Source organism: Crinia signifera, chromosome 2, assembly GCF_055691185.1.
Source record: "Crinia signifera chromosome 2, ASM5569118v1, whole genome shotgun sequence".
NCBI lineage: Eukaryota > Metazoa > Chordata > Amphibia > Anura > Myobatrachidae > Crinia > Crinia signifera.
Genome location: NC_139218.1, coordinates 364,831,258 through 364,852,858, shown reverse-complemented (window position 1 = coordinate 364,852,858; position 21,601 = coordinate 364,831,258). Strand labels below are relative to the sequence as shown.

Genomic DNA, 21,601 nt, shown 5'->3' with positions numbered 1-21,601 from the left:
GGGCTATAATGCAACACATTTCTATGAAAAGGAGGCAGAACCTGGAGGACATATTTTTGGCCAATCACTGACAAGTTGTTTAAGGCTGAAGCTTTCCAGGACAGCCTATCAGGAAGCTGATTGCATGAGACGTCCTGCAGCCAGAGTAAATATTCAGTGTTGTGAAACACTGCTGCTGCTGCTACTAGCCTAGTGCTGGGATCTCCTTCCTTGTATCTATAGCGAGCATACTCACTACAGCTGACCATGACTGACCCCAAGGAAGGGACTGTTGTGATTATTGGAAGGTAAATGAAGCCTGCTGCTACTGTTGCAATTTATTTTCATTTAACTTGGACTTAATTATTTGCATAGTTTATAACAGGTTGGCAATCTATGCAACCACAGCTGTTGTGGAGCTACATGTGACAGAGGACCTGGTATTGCATGCTGGGACTTGTAGTTCTGTAACAGCAAATTCCAACTGGTCTCCCATTTGACAAAGAACCCTCTACTAATGATATTCCGAGTGTATATTTAATGTTCCACAGCAGCAGCAGAGAAGTCTTTTCTTTCAACCAATGTAAATATGTTTCATATAAATTTTAGCTCTAAATTCCGATTCCTCCAGGAATTAAATACGATCTCGTACTCGTTATTAGTTTGTTTAAATTGCAACCCATTTCATGCATGCAGTATATTCATATTGTATTTTGCAGGCTGAAAATGTGCAGTTTCCCAAAATTGTTCCCATCCCCCTTTAAAAACAGGAAGCAGAATGTTCACCCTGGATAACACACATGTCATGTATGTTAGGTTACATACTGCCAGGGAGGAAATCCGCCTGCTCATTCTGTGCTACTCAGCAAATACATAAATTGGTAACCATAAAATGTGTACCATAAATTGGTAACATTATTATTTAGTTCTTGGCAGTATTTATGGCTTGGTTCAATAATCTGCATTTAATGCAGGGTTGCTAGGGTGACCAACTCATCCCTTTAATCCAGGACACATATTAATTACACAGGTTCTGTGGCAGTTTAAAACCAGGTGAAATGGAGTCTTGAGGTGTGGCAGTTTAAAACCAGGTGACAGCCAGCCACAGAACCTGTGTAATTAATATGTGTCCCGGATTAAAGGGATGTGTTGGTCACCCTAAAGGAGCCCATACACGCTCCCTTTTGCTGCGGCTCCCTAAGGGTTGCCTACCTGACCCTGAGCATTTTCTCCCTCATGGAGAGGGTCAGGTAGGCAAGCATGAAATTTAATGACAAAAATCTGATGATTGTACCCAGGGTTGTCTAACTGACCCTCTCCTTCAGGGAGAAAATGCTTTGTTCCTGGACTTCCCTGGTAATGTATGATTGCGGTCACCTGTGGTGAAACACCTTTCTTATCAATTACCTAGCTCCCCACAGGTGAGGGCAATCATACATTACAAGGGAAGTCCAGGAACAGAGCATTTTCTCCCTCATGGAGAGGGTCAGGTAGGCAACCCTGATCCAAGTTTGCATAATAAGTCTGAGAGGTGAGAACACCTGATGGTCACAAACCTGTCACGAAACTAAGACGTTTTATTTATAGATCTTATTTAAAATGACACGGAACGATAGCTAGAATGGAAAGAACAAAGATCACTTAATGGTGATTTCAAATCTTGTCTCTGTCCTGGGATTGGAACATGGGTCAAACCTGGGACAGACCCCTTTCACACGTGACTCGATCATGAGTTAATGTTTAGGCACTTAGAAGGAGGGGGGGATTAGGGTTAGGCTGCAGGGCTGGACTGTTGGGTTTAGGCAACAGGGTGCGAGGATCAAGGTGCCCATACACTTGTCTGGTTTGGGCCGATTTCACCCTGCCCATATCACATGTGTTTAATGTCCCCCTAGGGTCTTGTGCGCATCGGACCTGCTCCGACCTCCGACTCAGCCTCCTTCCTGTTGGCGTGTAAAAGGTTTGATGTATCTCGGGCGGCTCAAGGGGGTCTGATAGGGTGACCAACTCATCCCTTTAATCCGGGACACATATTAATTACACAGGTTCTGTGGCTGGCTTTCACTGCTGGAAGGGAGGGTTAGGGAACAGGGGGAGAGTAAGTATACTTACCTGACCCATGTTGAGATTCCCTCCTTCTGGATGCTGGTGTCGTTATTCTGATTGCCGGGATCCTGACCAGGGCTGAATCACTTATGGGTATCACTTTCAGCAACTCGGGCATGTGAGATCTCCAAGATCCCCCGCCCCTCAAGTGTGGCCCTGTCCTAACTGCTGCTCATCCCTATGTATTTCATGATTTACACAGGTTCTGTGGCTGGCTGGCTTCAATCCTGCATTTTAAGTGCTTTTAATTGGCCACAGAACCTGTGTAATTAATAAGTGTCCCGGTTTAAAGGGATAGTATGGTAAACCTATGTAAAGGGACCCGAGTGAAATGACCCGCTAAATCTCTGCACATTTTACATTTTGTCCATAAGGCGAGCTCAGGGAGGACAGAAACCTTCCGTAGAGCAGAACGGCTCATCCTGATATCACTCGTTACCATTAACAACGCCATATACATACAGTATAGACAGTCTATTTGTACAATTGTTTTGTTCTTATTTAAGTATTCAATTGATCACAAGTAACTACTGACATCTGTGCGTCTTTTTTCTTTTCCCAGCGGACTCATTGGTCGCAGTTGGGCCATGGTGTTTGCAAGTGGGGGATTTAGAGTAAGACTATATGATATTGTGAAAGAGCAAGTCACCGCCGCCCTAGAGGATATACGGTAAGTGATTCAATCCTGCAGGTGGGGAAAGGGGCAATAGAATAATCTTATAAAAATAAGGGTACTTGTTTCCTAGCAAGGCACCACTGATTTTAATTGTATGCAATCAGGTTGCAAAAATCGGCTCAATCGCATTGCATGCATCCAAATTGCATGCGATGCGATGCGATGCGATTGACCCAACCGACCCGATTTTTTACATTGGAACCAATGATAAATGGTCCCTGAGACCCGATTTTATATTGGCCCCAATGTTAAATGCCCCCCAGACCCCATTTTTCATTGTATGCCCCCCCCCCCCCATTGTTAATGTCACGCCACGATAAACGTGAACCCGAAGCGTGGCGAGCGCAGCGGTGGTACGCGTCCTCCGACCTTTTCATACCCCCACTATCCACGTCGGCGTGGAGTTGATTTTATATAGTGTGGCGAGTGCAGCAAGCCACCGAGCCCGAAGCGTGGCGAGCGCATTCCTTCAGACGTATTACGTGTCCCCTCGCGGGGCTCGGTGGCTTGCTGCGCTCGCCACACTATATAAAATCAACTCCACACGACGTGGACAGTGGGGGTATGAAAAGGTCGGAGGACGCGTACCGCCGCCCCTTGCGGGCTCGCCACGCTTCGGGTTGCCATTCATCGTGGGGGTGGCGTTAACAATGGGGTGGCATTTGACATAGAAATTACCCATCAGGGTGGGTATACAATCAAAAATTGGGTATGGGGGGCCATTTAACATTGGTTCCTATGTAAAATCGGGTCCATCGCATTGGTCGCATTGTATGCCATTATAATGGCATGCGATGGACCCGATTTTACATTTGTCGGGAAACCACAAAAAAAGCCTGAAAATCGGGTCCGTCGGGTCCCATCGCATACCTTAAGTTAAGGTATGCGATGGGACCCGATGTTCGCCGTGCTAGGAAACAAGTACCAAAATAAGTTGCCGTACACAGGGCGCATAAGAGCCACCAGCCCTGGGATCTTTTTTCCTTGTAAATGAATCCCAGGTACGTCAGCATCTTGAACTGTAATAAAGGACAGTGTGACTGAAAAACAAAGAACTCTCATGTTAAGTTCATGAGTTTTACAGGTGTTCGTGATGGTAGGGGAAGGCCTCAGGGATGGTCAGGAGATGCTGGGCCACAGAGCTACAAGTGATTATAATAAAACAAGCACCACCAACAGCGCCCCCTACCCTGCGGTGCTGTGTGCGGCGACACTCTCCCACAACCCTAGTTACAGTGTTGGCGATTGCAGTTGTATCTACTGTACATACGAAATGCTACATTCTAGTGTAAGTGGAAAAGACTAACGTGGCATCTCATATGTAGATACAGGCACAGTCGCACATTTTAATCAGTGTAGTCTGTTTGTGTGTCTTAATAACGTGATGTGCAAAAGACACATTCAAAGACGTTCTGCGGTAATAAACTAAATCGGCACTAGTGCGACTAGAAGTGCAGTTAAACATGACTGCAGTAACAATAAAAGAGGACACATCTGTACAAACATAATGTAGATAACAATCCATTATTATTATTATTGTGCTTTGTATATAGGGCGCCATAAGAGGTCTGTAGCACAGAGTGAAGTGCAGACAAAAGTACAGTACAAACATAACAGGACAATAGTAATAAACAGTGCCAAAAGTCATGGGATAGGTACCTAGTATTGTGCAGGAACCCCTCTAGCCCAGTGAAGTAACTTCATTCCACAAGTGGACAGAAGATCTCTGGTGAAATGTTGCTAATGCTGCCTGGATACCTTCAAACAGCTTCCTAAAATTTGTAGGTGCAGGATGTTGTGCAAATGGACCTCTTCACCACATACCATAAATGCTTGATTTGGTTCATGTCGGGCGAACGTGGTAGCAACACCCTCTGCCCAAACTCTATAGAATGCTTCTACCAACCAGGTGGGAACTTGTCTGGAACTTTCCCTCATTGTGGTGGTACATGAAGTCCAAGAAGGGCTGCAAATGGTCTTCAAGCAATGCAGAATAGCTGTTACCAGTCAATAACGTGAACAGGTGGACCAGTGAACCCAACTCATGCCACCTGAACACACGCCACACCATTATGGCATCGCCACCAGCATGCATGGTGCCTTGTTGACAACTTAGGTCCATGGCCTTGTTGGGTTTGTGCCACACCTGAACCCCAACTTTGCAATGAAACAACTATAATGGTGACTCATCTGGCCATGTGATGTTGCCACTCCTATAGAGTCTAGTTATTGATGTCACAAGCCCAATTGAGGCAATGCGTCAGGTGTCATAGTGTTAACAGGGGTACCCTGGTGGGTCTTATGCTCCCATATCCCATGGAAGCTAAAGAACTCTGCACTGACCTGCTGGCTATGCATCTTACCACAGAAAATTCTTGTCAGATGCCACTGTTCATAATTATTAAGCACATCTGTTTGGCTACTGTTCTGTTCGCGGTGGGTTGTAATGGCTTCCATTTTGTAATCCTGGGAAACCATGTCACACAGCGTAAATCGAGGAATATTGAATGTCCCATCCATTGGGCACCCACTATCCTGTCACGTTTGAACTTCGATAAATCATGTCACCTTACCATGAGCACCCTAGCCAATGTTCAAACTGACTCTTGAGATGACCGATTACAACTGATGCAGGGGTTAGGCATTTCTAAGACGTCCCAGTGTGGCGGCACCACCGCTACATACTGCCATCCCATGACTTTTGGCACTTTGTGTACAGCATACATGGCAGTCAATAACAACATACACTATATGGACAAAAGTATTTGGCCACACATGTTAATGATTGAATTCAGGTGTTTCAGTTTGATCCTTTGCCACAGGTGTAGAAAATCAAGCGGCTCACCATGCAGTCTCCATTTGCACACAACAGATATAACCCAAAAACTGTAGCGCCCAATAGGACTGCAGCTGTGTATATATTTCAGAGCCTACCAATCTCCAAAGCAAATATGTGTAAAGTGAAGAAATATATATATCAAGCGCTATCCTATTAGAATGTCCTTAATTGATTACTGCCAATCAACTGCCAGTCACTCTTTTAATATGGATATTCAAACGTGCTTTTGCCATCTTTTAACACCATACTGACCTGACGGTAATGCCCTACATGCACGTAAGGGTTTCTTTAAATGTTCAAGTCAGGCTTTCCACCAAATATTTCACAAAACACGTCCACTGTAGCAAATACTGACCTAAAACACAGGACCTATGTTTAATTCAAGGTTTCTTTCGTGTACCACGGACAAATATAACGGAAATGGTCTCCTCCCCTGTAATTTGACCAGTCCCGCGGCAAACTTTAAAATACATACTGACCTTCACAATAGGCCCTATAGGCACATGAATGTATCTTTTTGGGTAAGTATATTTCTCTTGTGGATTAACCTACACTTCAATCACCACGTCCCTTCAGAACATCAACTCACCTCATGTAGAGGTCCTATGTGCCTCAAAAGGTATCTTTAGTTCCGCCAAGGATTTTTCACATAGAATTCCCAAACACGAACACTGAAAAATCACATTTTATTCCAAATAAAAGGGACGGATGACAAGAAAGATATACAAAAATATATAAAAAACTTGCACCAACTTGCTGAGTCAAACTGTCACTTTAGTAGTGTCCGGATTAGGAAAAGGCAATCGAAAGCAGCGTTAATTTCCCACGATTCACTGGGGTTTAAAAAAAAATTGGGAGGGGGGGGGGGGGGGGAGGCGCTAAATCTGCATATCACGTCATTTAGGCTTGATGTCAACATCAGGCCCCGCCCCCAAAGTGCTGCTGACAGTTTCCTCTCCTCTTAAAGGAGACTTTAAAAGTAGGTAACCCTGGTCTAGGTCGACAGTCAAAAGATTGCCCACTCCTGGTCAGCAGGCAGAAGGTCGACATGCATTAGGTTGACACAAAAGGTCGACATAGACACCCTTGCATGGCTCTCTGCGCTGGCCATGCGTCGGCTGCTATTCTATTCTCCCTCTATGCCCACTGGGATGGTGAAATATGAACAAGTAGGTTAAAATGAAAAACTCATGTCGACCTTTTTCATGTCAACCTTTTGACCATGCCGGCCTAATGCATGTAGACCTTTTCCATGTGTTGACCTTCTGCCTGTTGACCAATAGTGGGCGACCTTTGTCGTCTTACCCACTGTCCACCAAATAAACGCGTACCTTAGTTGTCAAACGCTATTAACATTCTTACTGCAATAATCTGGTGACAATAGCTAACTGTAATCTGCATGGGATCAATCTGCCCTCATTAAACCACGTACAGTATTATATGACTGCTAGATGTTTGATTTATATATCCAGCTTTAAATGCTCAACAAAGTTATAACCCATCAAGTGGCACACGTGTGCCGAGAGCAGGTTTCCAGTGTGCCACCAGAGCCAGAGATGCATTTTAACCCTTAACGCTTACACCACAGGGTGTAAACAGTTGGCACTGGCATAAGGTCTCTCCTGAGTTCTGCAAGCAGATAAGCCTGGCACAGACTCTGTACTGTAGTTTACTGTGTTCATCTGGGGGGCCAATGTGTTATATGTTCTTTGGAGGACAGTGTGAATGATTGTTTTTTTTTTTTTAATGTAGGACTAATGTGATATTTAGTTGTCTTGATGTCCCCCCCAACCCCCCCCCCCCCCCTCTGGGGATCTGTGTGTGTGTTTCTTTTTCCTTTGAGGGCCAATGTGTGTATGTGTTTGTCTTTTTTTCCCTGTGGGGACTGACGTGGTGTTCGGGGTGTTGTGAGTTGAAAATCACTGAAGTACAGTAGATGAGAGCCTGCACATGCTAAGAAAAGCTATACATCACATGCTGTACAGTGGTTAAATGGTGCCATCTAGTGTCTAAAGACAAATATACAGTTCCATTTCTGCTTAAACCCTACAGATAGAATTACTCTTATTCTCGCCCTGAATTTCCATTGCTCTTGAGAAATACACTGTGGTTATAAGAATCCTAGCTAATTTAAATGATTTAAATATACCTTGGTCACTTCACTCTCCAAAATTCCCAGCCATGAGTGGATTCTAACAAGAAAAAACGGTACTTCCTCATCTTTGCGGCCACCGCTTATGCTTCGGAACTTGCGTAGCGTGAGGCGAGTCACAAGGGTTATTTTAGGGGTCCACTCCACCCTCCTGTGTCCATGCCACCATCTATTACCTTTAGTAATGGTGTGTACACACGGCAGATATGCCAGTCCCGATACGATCAGATCACATCGGGACTCGCATCGCACGGCTTGCTGCAGGGGAACAATTTTGACTATATAGTGCAGATCTGCACTATATAGTCTTGCCTGCCCTCTCTATTTGGCTGCCAATTTGCGCTCACACGGGAGCACGCATCGGGCTCGCAAGCCCTAAAAAAACACACAATCGGCATGCGATATGGCTTCCGATGTTCACTATATCGGCAACATTGGAAGCCATATCTCACCGTGTGTACACACTATAAAGGTGTGGCAAGCAGAGCGGAGCGAGACACAGAGCCTGAAGCGTGTGAGCGTTGCAAGCCCACGAGGGGACAATCGTGATACAGGTAGCAGCTAGCGTAATTGCATAAGCAGTGGCCGCAAAGATGAAAAAGTACCAAAAAAACATAGGACTCCAAACTTTTCAACATGAGGATCCATTCCCTTTCACAAAACTTCACCCTCTTTTTGGATGCAGGGTCCTGCTGCCATGACTCCAGTGTTGAGCATTTTAAAAATTTGTATGCGCTCAGATTGCTGAGGGGGGGGGGGGTTGCGGCATTCATATTATGTTATACATCACATGTGAAGATTAAATTCCAAGTCTATGCATTTGAGTAATGACACCAGTAAGTTGCTTAAAACGCTCCAAATGATATCTTCCAATAAGACAGCCCAGTACATCATATGCTGCACAGGATTCTACCGGTATGGATCATTGCGTCAACCACTGACGGTCGACATGAGTTAGGTCAACACATGAAATAGGTTGACATGGCTAAAGTCTACAGGGTTAGAAGGAAGCATCAGGTCGACAATGACAAGGTCGACATGAGTCAAGTTTTTTTTTTTTGTCCTGAATGTTGACATAGTCGACATGGACACCATCTAAGTGTACCGAGTCCCCTTGCAGTACTCGCTGCGCTCGCCATGCTTCGGGCACTGTGCCTCGCTGCGCTTAGCACACTATTTTATTCTCCCACCACTCCGTAGTGGATCGTAGGGTATGAAATACCATATTTTGACTGTTAAACTAGGGTTGCCTACTTCCTTGCTGCCCTGTCCAGAAGAGGACAGCCAGTTCAGTGAAGCATAGGGGGTGGGGCCACTGATGGGGTGGGATGGGGGTGGGGCAGCTGGTCAGTGTGAGGTCATGGCCAACGCGATTGTGTCCTCAGCCACGCCCCCCTCGCCGTTCAATGCCGGTATTTCACAGTGCACAGTGGGGGGAGGGGCTAGAAAGACACAAATCGTGTCATTTCCTCACACGAAAGGCAACCCTGTATTAACCTTGCCATTGTCGACCTAATGCTTGTGTCGACTTACCAACCCTGTGGACCTTCGCCATGTCAACCTATTTCAGGTGTCGACACAATGCACGTCGACCTAAATAGGGTCCACCTAGTGATTGTGTCCCAATTCTACATCCTATACCGCTGAGAAAGCGTCTCCATCCTACAGCGATGATCACTAGCAGGAATCTGTCTGTAGATGGTTTCTGTTTCAGCTCTGGAATCGTTGCCCATAGGAATCAGTCCGGTTCTACCTATCATTTTATATAATGTTATTAAGAAACATTACCTTAAAGTTGTTTGGTTGCTAAAGGCAACTACTTGGAACATTAAGAACTGTCAATAGTTCCCTAATGAGGTGCCGTTGGCCTCACGCAGACCTATTATTCCTATTATTTATGGTCAATGTCAAAGGCCAAACCAGTGCGGTGGCTGCCAATCATAAAATAGGTGGACAAAGAGAAGTGCGACCCTGACGTGCCACAAACAAAAATATAGATACTGTACGGCACCGTGGTTCCAGAAGGTGCGGGGAACCACTACACAATGGGGGTTATTCAGACCTGCTCGCTATGCTGCGTATATATTGGGTGCCAAGCGAGCAGGTTAATGACTCCCTGCGGAACGCACATACCCCCCCCCCCCCCCCGATGCCTGACCGGATGTGCCCACTTTCTCATTAGCTCACAAGAGGATAAACCATTTAATGGATGCTCTTCCTCAAATTACCCGCCCTGAGCATGCAGGGGAACGCTTTGTGAGTACACTCATGAAGCACAGGCTGTCCTCCCCAGAACGCCTGTCAATCATTGAGTGCCCCGGCGAATGGAAAGATCGCCGAAGCAGCTTGCTGTGGGGTTCTGAACATGTGCAATATTGCATATGCGCATTACACAGTCCCCCACAGTAACGTCCTGGTATTTGGGGGGGGGGGGGGGGGCACTGGCAAACGCAGGATTTTCAGAAGTGGGTTTCCAGAGGGGCGGAGCAAAGCACGGAGATGGACACTTAGGTGACCCAGTATATGTCGGGTCAGTTAAAGTATATAAATAATAGTAATAATAATACACACACACACATATATATATATATATATATATATATATATATATATATATATATATATATATATATATATATATATATATATATATATATATATATATATATATATATATATATATATATACATACATACATACATAACAGCAGTGTAGATCCCTGGGCATAGCAATATATTGGGGCCCCTACGGATCCTCCAGCGGTAGAGGTGGGGGAAGCTTTGATGTCCCGCGGGTGGTAGGGGGTATTATATCAACCACTCAGCATGTAGGGCCTGGATCAGTAATTTCCACTAATTTCCCCTTTACTGCACAGATGGTGGGAGATGAGGTGGGAGAAGGGGGCATTGGGCTGAATGAAGGGTCCCTGATACATAACTTCCAGGGTGGTAGAGGATGTTTAATACGCAGAGGAGGGGTGTATAGTGTAGTGGGCTTATTATTCATCATTTTCTGGTGGGAGGACAGCTTGCTTGACTGCAGATATCTCCAGTTTGCAGAAACAGATTTTTTAGATTTTAATGGAATTAAAAACTAGAGAATCCCACCTACCAAATGGATCTAGGGGATCAGAGTTCAGGAGGCAGAGCAATCTGCCAATGAGTATATAAAACTACATACCAGGTGTGTGGAGCTGGAGCAGTAACCAGATGCTGGAAGACTGATATCTCTGGTTCTGGGAACACTAGAGACAAAATGCTAGTGTCCCTCAAAGGGGGAGAGTCCCAGCTTTTGGAATATATACTCATAAAAACTCTAAGTCAGACAGAACCTGAAATATCTGACTGGGAAGAGCAACTAACAGGCTTGGATGGGGACCATTGCTTTGAAGTCAGATATCTCCGGTTTCCAAGGGCCGATTTAAAAAATTCTTATACCCATGGAAAGAGGGGACCCTCAGCTTTCAGCTCTTAGACTCCTGGGGGGGGTTCCTGGGTACTCAGAACCCCCCCCCCCCTGCGTGCGCTACTGGGGGGGGGGCAGTTGGGAGTCCTCCGTAAACCCCCCCGTCACCCATGAATAGACAGCTTCTATTACTGCAGCCTGAGGGACACAGAGCCGCTATCCATGCCCACACAGCGGCGAAAATGGGGGTGTGGCCTCATGGGAATAGGTCACGCCCCTTACCACTAGGCTACAATCCTTAAATCAGGGGCGCGTTCGGTGGCCGAAGTGTCCCTTTGCAAGACAGTCCAATGTTGGGAGGTATCATTTGGTACTTCCTCATCTTTGCGGCCACCGCTACGCCAGTTACGTTAACCGCTATAGCCACCATTGTCCCTCGCTACGTAAGGAGTTGCGGCGAGGGAACCGTTACAAATCCTGTATCCACGCCACCCTCCTGTGTCCACACCACCATCTATTACCTTTAGTAAAGTTGTGACGAGCGAAACGTGCCACCAAGCCCAAAACATGGCGCGCAAAGAAAGCCCACAAGGGGACGATGATGCTATGTAAGTTCCGTAGCGTAAGCTGTGGCCGCAAAGACGAGGAAGTACCTATGATTTTACTAATAAGCTTAGGCAGCCTTTATTGCAAAGAGACCTTATTGCCTGATAGAGGGTTTATTTTTTTAATGTTTACTAGGAAACAGATGGAAGAGCTGAAGAATTCGGGAATGCTCAGGGGAAGTCTGAGTGTCCAGGAGCAGATCTCTCTGATCAGCGGCTGCAGTGACTTGAAGTCGGCACTAGAGGGCGCTATATTCATTCAAGTAAGTAAAAGACAACTCCATCAATCTGTGTATTTAGCAAAATCACTCAGGGCAGAAAAGTATTTAATGAAACATGTTATGGAATGTTCCACACCTTCCTCATGGCATGTGGTGGCACAAAATGTATACAGCAGAATCACTGCATGCCAGGGAGCTGGCACCTGCCTACTGAGGCCTCGCTACAGGACATACATCGACTTCTGTGCTGCTCTCTCACAGATGTTACATGTAACCCAGGATAAGACCTTCTATGGTCACTCTAGATCTATGGGCAAATTATTTTAGTAGGCTGTGTAATTATTAATATCGGATATAGTTGCAGCAGGTTGTGTCTGTATTTGTTCTATAATTTCTATTTTTTTTTTTTTTGAACAGTAAAAGCTGCATCAAAAAAACCGTGAAAAACTCATGTTGACCTTTCGACTGTTGACCCTTCCCATTGTCGACCTAATGCTTATGTCAAACTAACCCTGTCGACCTATTTTATGTGTCGGCCTAAGCCATGTTGACCTTAATTTGGACAATGGAATGAGCCATACTCGTTTTATTCTTGACTGTTCTAGAGCAGCTTGCGTTGTATCACAGAACACACCCCATAGTAACAGTCGTCAACCATCCAATTATTTCTCCGGTCTTCGCAAATAAAAGTCAGTGTCAACTGACTCTTGTTTGTGGGTGCTGGGACAAAGACAGGGCGGGCGGCATGTGACCTTAGCCGACTGCCCCCATCACGCATCGGCTTGTCTGCATATCCATAAGAACGCCCAGCTCTGCCACTGCCACCCCGTCCCTTCCTTGCCCCTGCGAACGGTCCAGCCAGTGTGTAACTCGCCGCGGCTGTTTGCTGTCAGGGCAGGGGCCGTATTCGGATCGCTGCGTGCGATCCAGAATCGTCCCCAATGTCCTGTGCATCTTCCCTGCAGCGTGTGGGATAATAGTCAGGATTATGGGGTATTACATGGATATAGGAGAAGCGCCAGTAAAGTCTGCTGGAGACGATGACACAGACGGAGCCTGGATATAACGCCTGGGACTTGTTTGTTACTGAGGCGTGGTGCAGGCACCAGCAATCGCAGCGTTCTTACTCTTCCCTTTTATGTTTTAATAAGCATCAGTACAGCTACTTTTATATATGTATTATTGTTTTATGGAATATGTCATTACTGTAACCAGCAACAAATGGCACTTTCATGTTTAGGGATAACATTATGCCCGATTTATGGCTGAACATGACGCACAATGGCATTATCTATACAGCAGTATACGGGGGGGCTGTGATTAGTCAGTACCTTGGGCTCAATTCAGACCCGCTCGCTAGGCTGCATATGTTTGCAGTGTAGCAAACCGGTAAACTGCGCCCCGCCGAATGCCCCCCCCTCCCTGTCGATTGAACCCCTCACTAGCATGCAAGGGGGATTTGCAGGCTAACACATACCCTCGTATGCACCCGAACGGGAGAGAAGTCATTCGATGGTGAGAAACCATCGAATGATTTCTCCACTGGGAGCTAAGAAAAGTCAGCCTGGACTGAGTGCCAGTGTCAACTATCCACCGAAATCAGGGATCATGTCACGTCAGCCACCCGCCCCAAGCAGGGAATGACATTCTTGCATTTGCAGGGGTACATCCAGCGGTTTTATGGGCACACCCATAAAAAGCTGGGCGTTCCCCCTGCTTCTGCCCCCTTCCCGCCCCTCCTGGAGCGAACGGTGCGGCAAGTGTGAAAACACGCCAAAGCCATTCGCTCCCAGGCTTTGCACATGCGCATATTCGCTCATGCGCAAACCCTGACCATCGGGGACAGGATGTAAGGAAATGTATGAAGTTTTCCATAGCAAGCAACCGGCTTCAGTGACATCACTAGAGACTACGGCCGGTGTCACAATCGGAGGGGTTGGCACCAAGCGCATAGGTAAGGGTGAACAAATACCCCCTGGAAGAATCTCTGAACGTCACACTGCCTTTCCCATTATACCACGTCCACATTTCAGCATTCCATCTTACAGGGGGTGACACCAACGCTAGTGACGCTGCTGATTAGTTTGTAGTGATCACTTATTCAGTACAGTCTATAAAATGATAGCCTGAAACAGGTTTGAAATATCCCCCCTCCAATCAGGTGCAGTACAAAAGAGGTGTGGCCTGTGAGCAAGTTACATGTGGGCCCCCTCCATTGGTAGCTGACTTCGGCCAGTGTCTGCTGTGCATGCGCAGGGCTGCACCTCACTCGCAAGGGCATTTCTATGGCTCATGCACAAATCACCCGTAAAATGGCCACCATAGCATTTTTCCAGTGACTTCTGTCTGCAGTGCTGGGGGTTGGTGGGGTGTCTGTAAATATGGAGGAGGGGAGGGGGTACAGTGTTTTGCATGGATTACAGAGGTTGTTAATTGCAGCTTATCTGACGGCAACAGTATGTTTCCAGTCCCTTTGCTAAAGGATTTCAGACAAAAATCAGAATTGTTTCATGATATTAAATTATTTTAATTAGGCAATATCGTCTTTAAGTGGAGTCAGCCTTCAATCTTCATACTGTGATAGTCTTCATTCTAGCACCCTGCTCCTTGGAAAATCCTTGCAGTTCCTCCTTCCTGCCTGGGGTGTCACTCTCTGCTGTGGTGTTTATACAACACTCTGGTTCGTATCTCAACATTGAAATACAAACCAGACTGTTCTTGAAGTACCACAGCAGACAGCGACATCCCAGGCAGGAAGGAGGAACTACAAGGAAATTACAAGGAGCAGGGTGGTAGTATGAACACTACTGTGAAATACAGATGACAATTGCTCAAATCCACTCCCACCCTTGCCATTTCCCATCTTCAAAGGCTGTCCCCAGAACCCATTGGGGCTTACGCATTGAGGAGATGGGACAATCTTGCACAATTAGTATGTAGATTCTATGCATGTCTGTAACTGGGTCACCTATACATAGCTGGCAGGAGCCCAATGAGTATGACAACGGTTGTAGATAATATTTCAGGAGATTACAGGTAGCGATCGGCTATAAAAAATAAATACATGTTTGTATGAAGTGTTGGTCATGTTGAAATAACTTGAAGACTTGGAGTTTGTAAGTATAATATATGTGATACAGTTGGAGTTTTCTAAAAATTTGATATTCGTTACTGTCTATTGGGTATAATAAAGTTGTTATACCCCCCCGATGATGCGCCAACTGCCCCCCGCACCCCCAGATGACGTCAGCCATCCGGCAATAATCCCAGTTAATGCAGGGTCGCACCTGGACTGAACTGTTTCAAAGTCTCGGCGCGACCTTGCATTTTGAGATGTGAAAGCAGTATTAGGGGGTTAATGTTAAATGTTGCCTCAGACAATCCGCTCCTAATTGAGTTATGTTTGAAAAATGGGTACTTATGAGTTATCTGGGCGCCCGATTTTTTGATTGTATGCCTTAAGTTAAGGCATACAATCAGATGCGATGCGATGCGATATCGCATCGCATCGCATGCGACCATCGGATGCGATGACCCGATTTTTCCATAGGAATCAATGTTAAAATGGACTGAGTCCATTTTAACATGGAATTCAATGGGAAAAAGGGGTCCTCTTCATACCCCTACTATCCAAGTGGGCATGGAGTTGGATATAAACCTGTGGCGAGCGTAGCGAGCCACCGAGCCCGAAGCGTGGCGAGCGAAGCGAGCCCCGCGAGGGGACGGTATTCTATGTCCCCTCGCGGGGCTTGCTACGCTCGCCACGCTTCGGGCTCGGTGGCTCGCTACGCTCGCCACAGGTTTATATCCAACTCCATGCCCACTTGGATAGTAGGGGTATGAAAAGGACCCCTTTTTACCATTGAATTAAATGTTAAAATGGACTCAGTCCATTTTAACATTGATTCCTATGGAAAAATCGGGTCATCGCATCGCATCCGATGGTCGCATGCGATGCGATGCGATGTGCCCGATCCGACCCGATTTAGAAATCGGGCGCCCGGATAACTCATAAGTACCGAAAAATGACAGGATGTGATTGGTTGCAGCACCTTTTAACATTTGTAACAAATGTAACCAGAATATGACTCATTGTATTCAATATAAAACTTCTACTCGTATATAAAAAGCTATTAACCATACTGCACCAGCATATATCTCTTTACTTATCACAAAATATCTCCCATCTCGGCCACTCCACTCTGCACATGATCTGCGTCTCTCTTCTGCACGGATCACCGGCTCCCATTCACTATTACAGGACTTTCATCTCCCATCCTATGGAATGCCCTTCCACGCATAATAAGACTCTCCACTAGCCTCCAAACTTTCAAGCGTTCCCTGAAAACTCACCTCTTCAGGCAAGCCCATCATATTTAAGTTCCATACGCATAACCCTCTGAGGCACTTATGTATTATATAGCTTCCCTTCTGGACTTGTAACTTGGTGGGACTGCTATGCTATTACTGATGCCTGTCCTTGTGTTTCCCTCCTATATCCCTATAGACTGTAAGCTTGCAGCAGGGCCCTCCTATCTCCAAGTCTGTCTGTTGTTACCCAGTTTGTTTTATCACGGAATCTGCTGCACTATATAAGAAACTGTAAGTAAATAAATAATTGTCAGATCTGCCCCTAAAGCTGGGTACACATATGTACAATCGTCGGGCCGTTCTTCCGATCTGCGGACGAACGGCCGTTCGATTGTATATATGTGTACGCTGTCCCGATCCCTTCGTTGCGATCGATAAACGGCCAAAAACGCTCTTGGCCGTCCACGGTCGGTCGGTCGCAGGTTCTTTGCTGCTTAATATTCTTCCGACAGGACGGCTCCATATCGAAAGAAAAGTGACATGTGTACGCACATTCGATCGATATGCAGCCCGTTCCTGCGATCATTCCTCCCAAAAGCAGCACGCCCATGTGGGTGTTGACTAGCTGCGTCATCCCTCCATCAGCGCAGCATGTAAACAACAGGAAGTCTTCTCCCCCGTACTTTCCGCGCCATGCTGTTAAAGAATATTCGTTGTGTGTGCATTCCTTTTGAAATAAATAATCGTTGTGTGTGCATTCCTGACAGATATAGTTATAGATAGATAGATAGATAGATAGATAGATAGATATGTGATGTTCATTGTTCTGCATAAACACTTAACATTTATTAAGAAATACTGACAAAAAATACTGTGAACACTTTGTTTATTTGGGTGGTCGGATGGTCGGACCTGAACAGAGTATCACATACAGGTGCTTGCGTGAAGGTGTAGCAGGAACGCCCACCCACCCAAAAAACATAAAAACACATTTGAACATGGTGGTGTATGTAGTGGAAAGCGGTCCCACGGCAGCAACGCATCACATGGGAACATCCCGGCCTGCTCACATGTGATGCATTGCTGCCGTGGGACTGCTTGCCATGACATAAGTGCCACGTGTGAAGGTGTAGCAGGAACGCCCACCCACCCAAAAAACATAAAAACACATTTGAACATGGTGGTGTATGTAGTGGAAAGCGGTCCCACGGCAGCAACGCATCACATGGGAACATCCCGGCCTGCTCACATGTGATGCATTGCTGCCGTGGGACTGCTTGCCATGACATAAGTGCCACGTGTGAAGGTGTAGCAGGAAAGCCCACCCACCCAAAAAACATAAAAACACATTTGAACATGGTGGTGTATGTAGTGGAAAGCGGTCCCACGGCAGCAACGCATCACATGGGAACATCCCGGCCTGCTCACATGTGATGCATTGCTGCCGTGGGACTGCTTGCCATGACATAAGTGCCACGTGTGAAGGTGTAGCAGGAAAGCCCACCCACCCAAAAAACATAAAAACACATTTGAACATGGTGGTGTATGTAGTGGAAAGCGGTCCCACGGCAGCAACGCATCACATGGGAACATCCCGGCCTGCTCACATGTGATGCATTGCTGCCGTGGGACTGCTTGCCATGACATAAGTGCCACGTGTGAAGGTGTAGCAGGAAAGCCCACCCACCCAAAAAACATAAAAACACATTTGAACATGGTGGTGTATGTAGTGGAAAGCGGTCCCACGGCAGCAACGCATCACATGGGAACATCCCGGCCTGCTCACATGTGATGCATTGCTGCCGTGGGACTGCTTGCCATGACATAAGTGCCACGTGTGAAGGTGTAGCAGGAAAGCCCACCCACCCAAAAAACATAAAAACACATTTGAACATGGTGGTGTATGTAGTGGAAAGCGGTCCCACGGCAGCAACGCATCACATGGGAACATCCCGGCCTGCTCACATGTGATGCATTGCTGCCGTGGGACTGCTTGCCATGACATAAGTGCCAAGTGTGAAGGTGTAGCAGGAAAGCCCACCCACCCAAAAAACATAAAAACACATTTGAACATGGTGGTGTATGTAGTGGAAAGCGGTCCCACGGCAGCAACGCATCACATGGGAACATCCCGGCCTGCTCACATGTGATGCATTGCTGCCGTGGGACTGCTTGCCATGACATAAGTGCCACGTGTGAAGGTGTAGCAGGAAAGCCCACCCACCCAAAAAACATAAAAACACATTTGAACATGGTGGTGTATGTAGTGGAAAGCGGTCCCACGGCAGCAACGCATCACATGGGAACATCCCGGCCTGCTCACATGTGATGCATTGCTGCCGTGGGACTGCTTGCCATGACATAAGTGCCACGTGTGAAGGTGTAGCAGGAAAGCCCACCCACCCAAAAAACATAAAAACACATTTGAACATGGTGGTGTATGTAGTGGAAAGCGGTCCCACGGCAGCAACGCATCACATGGGAACATCCCGGCCTGCTCACATGTGATGCATTGCTGCCGTGGGACTGCTTGCCATGACATAAGTGCCACGTGTGAAGGTGTAGCAGGAAAGCCCACCCACCCAAAAAACATAAAAACACATTTGAACATGGTGGTGTATGTAGTGGAAAGCGGTCCCACGGCAGCAACGCATCACATGGGAACATCCCGGCCTGCTCACATGTGATGCATTGCTGCCGTGGGACTGCTTGCCATGACATAAGTGCCACGTGTGAAGGTGTAGCAGGAAAGCCCACCCACCCAAAAAACATAAGCCTTGGCAGTCAGGAGCTGATTGGCTGGAACTTTGTTTGTCCACTTTAGCTCTCTCCTTTGCACATAGAATCCAAAATATTTACCCCTTTGTTGCCAAGGACTAGTAAGACTTGTTATGAGCACCGCAAAGGTTCACATTGAGGGTGAGGAGAATTTACCTAAAAGTCCTCCCTTATGCCAGCTTCTGCTTGGAACCAATTTGGTGGCTTGATTACAGCATCACATTGGGTCTGCTGATTACAGCATCACACGAGTGCGAGCAGAAATCTACTATTCAACGGTAGCATCGCTCTGATTAGAATAGCTCCCAATTAGAATCGACCCCAATGATCTCTATAGTTAAAAAAGTATTCGGAAATTCAGAGACGAGGGTTCTTTTGCCCAGGTGTATACCATCTTGGTACCAATAACACAAAGTTCTGCTCACCTGATGTAATTTTACCTTTTTTTATTTTTCAGAATGGTGCGACCAAATTATTCTGGCATGTGTTATGTGTTTCATTCAATGCTGATGCAAGAACCACAAAGTATTGCTTAGTGGGCAGAAAAGAAAATACATTTGTTTTTAAGTTACATTTCTTGCACTTTCAATAAAACAACAGATTTAGGTTAGATTGGATTTGCCAGGTATTGAAAAATTAAGTAAACTAATGCTAATGCTATTCAGGAAAATGAAAAGAACTTCTGAAAGAAAAAAAAACCCAATGTATAATTGGTATACATTATAATAATTATTGATGTTGGAATGTGATCAGCCCAGAGAGTACCCAAACAGGCTCAGCAGAGAAGGCGTTTAATGTACATTTGTACCAAATTAGCTATAAGGTCCATACACACTGGGCGACTATGCCCAGCGTGTATGGACAGCGATGATAGCGTTCATCGCTGCGGGGAAAGTCGCGCAGTGCATACACACTGAGCGGCTTTCCCCCTGTCCGGCGCCGGCGGAGGGGGGAGGATGGCGTTGCATAGCGCAGAGCTATGCAAAGCCGTCCTCAAAGCCGCTCATCTGCTGGTATAACCAGTAGATGAACGGCTTTCCCAGCGATGATGCGGGAGCGCGCAGAAGCACTGACTCTTCATCGCCGGGGCATACACACTGGGCGGCTTTGAGCTGAAAGCCGCTCAAACCTGCTGTTTTGAGCAACTTTCAGCTCAAAGTCGCCCAGTGTGTATGAGCCTATAGACTGCAATATTAAATAGGCTATCTACTTTGCATCCTAAATGTAATATGCCCTCCGTGTGGGGCTGATTGAGAGTCACACACAGGGGTGATTCGGGTTGACACGCAAAGCTGCGAAATTGGCAGCTTTGTGTGACCATCCAATGAAAGTGCTCGCAGATCTAAGACCTCTTTCTGGTGTCTTAGATCTGCGGGCTCTTTGTAGGGGAAATGGGCGGGCAGCTGACATCCGCTGACATCAGCTGCCCGCCCCCTGTGTCACCGGCACATTTACATGGGAACACCCAGCGTTTTCATGGGGCGGCCCATGAAACGCTGGGCGTTCCCATGAGTGCAGCCCCTTGCCGCCACCTTCCACCCGCACTGCTAGGTGCGAATGGGGCGGCGAATAATCAAGTCACCATGCCTGCTCACACCAAGTGGCTGCGCATACGTACATGTGCGAATGCGCAGGGGAGCGTATGGATTAGAACAAGGTCCACAATGCTGAAGTTACTATTATTATTTTATTTATAGGGCGCCACAAGTGTTTCGCAGCGCCTTACAAAGGAACCGTACAAGGAGACAAAACTTGGCATAACATTGAATAAATAACAAAAATAGAGTACAAATAAAGAGCACCACAGTTCAATACACATTATAGCTTATATATAAGTAGTGAGGACTCAATCAACATACTATAAGAGGCTTGTGGCCAATGATGGAGATGAGTATGTGGACGGCGATGGTCGCTGAGTGTTTGAGTATAGGAGAGCTGTAAGTGACATGTGAAGAGAAGAGGGCTTTGACAACAGGAGGGAAGAGGGCCCTGCTCTGAGGAGCTTACAATCTAGTAGGAAGGGGAGACAGACAGATTACAAGAGGTGCAAGCAAGTGGGTGGTGGTTAGATAGCAGGATGTAAACAGGCAAGGGGTCGGAGAACCAGCTAGTTTATGCAGTGGAAGTGCCCGTTTGAAGCTTTGCAAGGTCGGGGAGAGTCTAATGGAGCGAGGGAGTGTGCACTGAAGGGGTGCAGCACGGGCAAAGTCCTGTACTCTAGCGTGGGAAGCAGTGATCAGGGTGGAGGAGAGACGACAGTCGTCGGCCGACCGTAGAGGGCGGGAGGGTGTATGAATGGAGATGAGGTTAGAGATATACGGAGCGTTCAAGAAGATGTGATATTTTTTATTTATTATAAATTATTTGGGACATTATTTATTTTATTATTTATTTATTTACAGTTTCTTATATAGCGCAGCATATTCCCTAGCGCTTTACAATTGGAAACAACAGTGATAAAACAAACATGGTAGAAACAGACCAATATAGAGGAAGGAGGGCCCTGCTCGCAAGCTTACAATACATTA

At 46.4% G+C, this 21,601-nt stretch overlaps 1 protein-coding gene across 1 annotated transcript in view; it reads left to right on the top strand.

Moving 5' to 3' along the window:
• Positions 1-126: 126 nt before the first annotated feature.
• The window catches only part of CRYL1 (crystallin lambda 1), a 69,455-nt gene continuing 47,980 nt past the window's right edge, over positions 127-21,601 (top strand). Inside the window, exons 1-3 of the mRNA XM_083169940.1 lie at positions 127-287; positions 2,648-2,755; positions 11,900-12,026. Of these exons, the coding sequence (XP_083026066.1) occupies positions 247-287; positions 2,648-2,755; positions 11,900-12,026 (276 nt within the window). The 5' untranslated portion in view covers positions 127-246. The remainder of the gene's footprint in view (positions 288-2,647; positions 2,756-11,899; positions 12,027-21,601) is intronic.